This window comes from Orycteropus afer, unplaced genomic scaffold (assembly GCF_000298275.1).
Source record: "Orycteropus afer afer isolate SDZICR_OR568_19922 unplaced genomic scaffold, OryAfe1.0 scaffold00070, whole genome shotgun sequence".
Classification (NCBI taxonomy): domain Eukaryota; kingdom Metazoa; phylum Chordata; class Mammalia; order Tubulidentata; family Orycteropodidae; genus Orycteropus; species Orycteropus afer.
Window position 1 is genome coordinate 9,397,893 of NW_006921657.1, and position 3,069 is coordinate 9,400,961.

General features: G+C 34.2%; 1 protein-coding gene across 1 annotated transcript in view; it reads left to right on the plus strand.

The window, feature by feature from the left end:
• Positions 1 to 2,818, plus strand: part of SLC25A16 (solute carrier family 25 member 16) — a 52,797-nt gene extending 49,979 nt beyond the window's left edge. The window contains exons 8-9 of the mRNA XM_007940683.2: positions 1,494 to 1,562; positions 2,662 to 2,818. Of these exons, the coding sequence (XP_007938874.1) occupies positions 1,494 to 1,562; positions 2,662 to 2,818 (226 nt within the window). The remainder of the gene's footprint in view (positions 1 to 1,493; positions 1,563 to 2,661) is intronic.
• The last annotated feature ends 251 nt before the right edge of the window (positions 2,819 to 3,069 follow it).

A 3,069-nucleotide genomic window follows, 5' to 3' on the forward strand; every position in this document is an offset into this window, starting at 1 on the left:
GCTGTTGCATTGTAAATTTTGGTCAATGACATGAGACAAAGTATATGTGAACTGCTGTATGAAAAGTGAATTTACTCTGTAAATCTTCACCCAAATACTAATTAAAATAAATAAATAAATAAATAAATAATTCCTCAAAGATACTATTGAGGTACATACGGGGCTTCTTAAGTTGGTTGGTTTTACATGGATGTTTGCTATTTTTCATCATAAATATTTCATAACAAATTTTAAAACATATAATTATATCATTTATATATTTGATATATTGGAGAACTTAAAATAAGAAAGTAGCACCTTTGTGTTGAATGTCTTTGTGACAGAATGTTTCTATGATGAAATTAATATTGGGAAAATAGTACCTATTTCATGTAGTTGTTTTGAAGATGAAATGAGATAATGTACTTAAATTGTTTAGCACAGGACCTAACATATCATAAATGCTCAACATTACCAAAATAAAATTAATTTTTAAAAAAATTCCCTGGAGTCCTGCTTTTGCAAGAGTTACTTTTGCATACAGGCATACCTCGGGGACATCGCAGGTTTGGTTCCAGACCAGCACAATTAAGGGAATGTTGCAGTAAAACGAGTCCCACAGATTTGTTGGTTTCCCAGTGCATATAAAAGCTGTGTTTACACAATACTTTCGTCTATGAAGTGTGCAGTAGCATTATGGACAAATTTGAAATGTGTTGTGAGAATCACCAAAACGTGACACAGAGACACAAAGTGAGTACATGCTGTTGGAAAAATAGCGCTGATAGACACTTGATACATGGTTGCCATAAACTTTCAATTGGTGAAAAACACATTATCTGCAAAGCACAGTAAAATGAGGTATGCCAGTATTTCATTATGGGCAATTTTTTTATATAGAAATTCCTACCCTCTACATGAGCTTATCTGAATTACTCATTTTAGCACTTAAGCAAAAAGTTTTGTTGGTCTGCTATTCAAGGGGACTTGCTGAATACTCTTAGGGCAGTAGTTCTCATTTGGAGACAGTTTTGACATCATTGGATATTTGTCTGTAGACATTTTTGGTTGTCATAACTGGAGGACTGCAACTGGCATCTAGGGGACAGTGGCATCTAGGGGACAGAGGCCAAGGATGCAGTTGAACAAATGTCAGCAATGCCAAGTTTGAGAAATCTTATCTGGGGTTGCAACAATGAAAAACATTCAGCTTGTTTCTTTAGGCAGTGGCAAGAATTTGGTCTTGAGAAAAGAAAAGAATTTTATGGAGATGTGAGACAAGAGCAGAGGGGTTACGTAAGCAAAGGCAAAGGCAAGGAGACCCCTCTACTGTTACTTGATTTTATTCATGTGCCTATATTCTGACTCCCAGATGAGATAAAACAGTAAAAGAATAGGAACACATTTTGCCCCTGTCGTTACCTAGTTTATATAGGTCTCTACGTTCAATAAATAGTTACTGAGTTGAAAACTAAAAATCATTTTTTAGTCCTTATACTTTTCTCTTTTTTTAGTTATCCTTTTGATGTAACTCGCCGACGAATGCAGTTAGGAACTGTTCTGCCAGAATTTGAAAAGTGCCTGTAAGTTCTCCATCTGTCATCATTGTTCATTTTCTTTAGAAGCTATAGTGTTTAAAGTACGTAGGGAGATAGAGCTTGGCCTTACCACTAGTCTTAAATCTCCATAGTTTACTTTGGTAAGTTTATAAGGTTTCAATCAGGTCCCAATCCTTCTTTAAAAATTTCGTGTTAGAGTACTTCTGTCCGATAAGCATATGGGATGAGCCATAGACATAATTAAATTTTTTCTGGTGGCCACATTTTAAAAAAATATAAAAGGAAACTCATGAAACTAACTTTTAAAATATTTTTTATTTAACTAATACATCTAAAATATTATCACTTTAACATTTTACTATCTTACATTGTTTTTTAGTACTAAATGTTTGAAATCCAGAGTGTACTTTACACTCACAGAAGAGCTCAATTTGGATCAGACTTAAATTCCCATATGTAGGAGCCATATATGGCTGGAGACTATTACACAGCACAGCTCCAGGTTTTAAATCTATAGAGATTTAGAATCATTCTGTTTGGTTGGTGATGTGTTGTCCCTCAGAGGAAGAGCAGAACGTGTGTTTGGGAACTTGGATGGCTTTCATTCACCTAAGTTTTTTTTTTATTTTTTATTTTTTTGAAGATTTCAGTCCAGAATGCTTATAGGAAGAAAAAGGCAAAACCCAAAATGATGGTTTGAAAGAACAGAAACAAAACTATTTGAAAGAAAAGTCTTCATTGATGAAACATGAAAGATAGACTTCCAAGCTTTAGTTTTACAATGCTCATTATAATATAGAACTTGAGCTGGAATGAAAGCTTCACAGCAACTGTTAAAAGATCAAATACTCTTTCAAACATTATGAGATAGTGTTGCCACTAAATTTCACAGACATAATGCAAACAAAATAACACTGTGCTAACAAGCCCCTATTTCTATGCATGATGCTTGTTTGCAATGATTTGTTGTTTTATTGTGAATTTTTGGCTTGCTGTAACCCTTGCTTCCCAAATACAATGGCGTTTTTAAAAGAAACTAAAATGCTGTATGGACCCTGAAGTCATCTCCTCATTAGTGGACATAGGGGTGTCATCATCATCTAACCATTGTAATGTCTTTCAGTACCATGCGGGAGACGATGAAGTATGTCTATGGCCATCATGGAATTCGGAAAGGATTATATCGAGGTTTATCTCTTAATTACATTCGCTGCATTCCCTCTCAAGCAGTGGCTTTTACAACATATGAACTTATGAAGCAGTTTTTTCACCTCAACTAAAAAAAAAAAAAAATCTGTTTTTTTCCCCCTTAATGTCAGAAATAAAATGTTACTTTAATTTTGGGGGAACATTACTTGAAGGGGAATATTTATCGTGTCACAGGAACCACTGGTATTTTAGTACATGATTTTCTTGGTCACAAAGCAGAAGTGCTTAGCATACTTTATCAATGCCAAACATTATACTTTAGAACATTGAAAAAAAAATCCTGAGCTGATGCTGGCTAATCAGGTTATTTGAAACTGTTTTA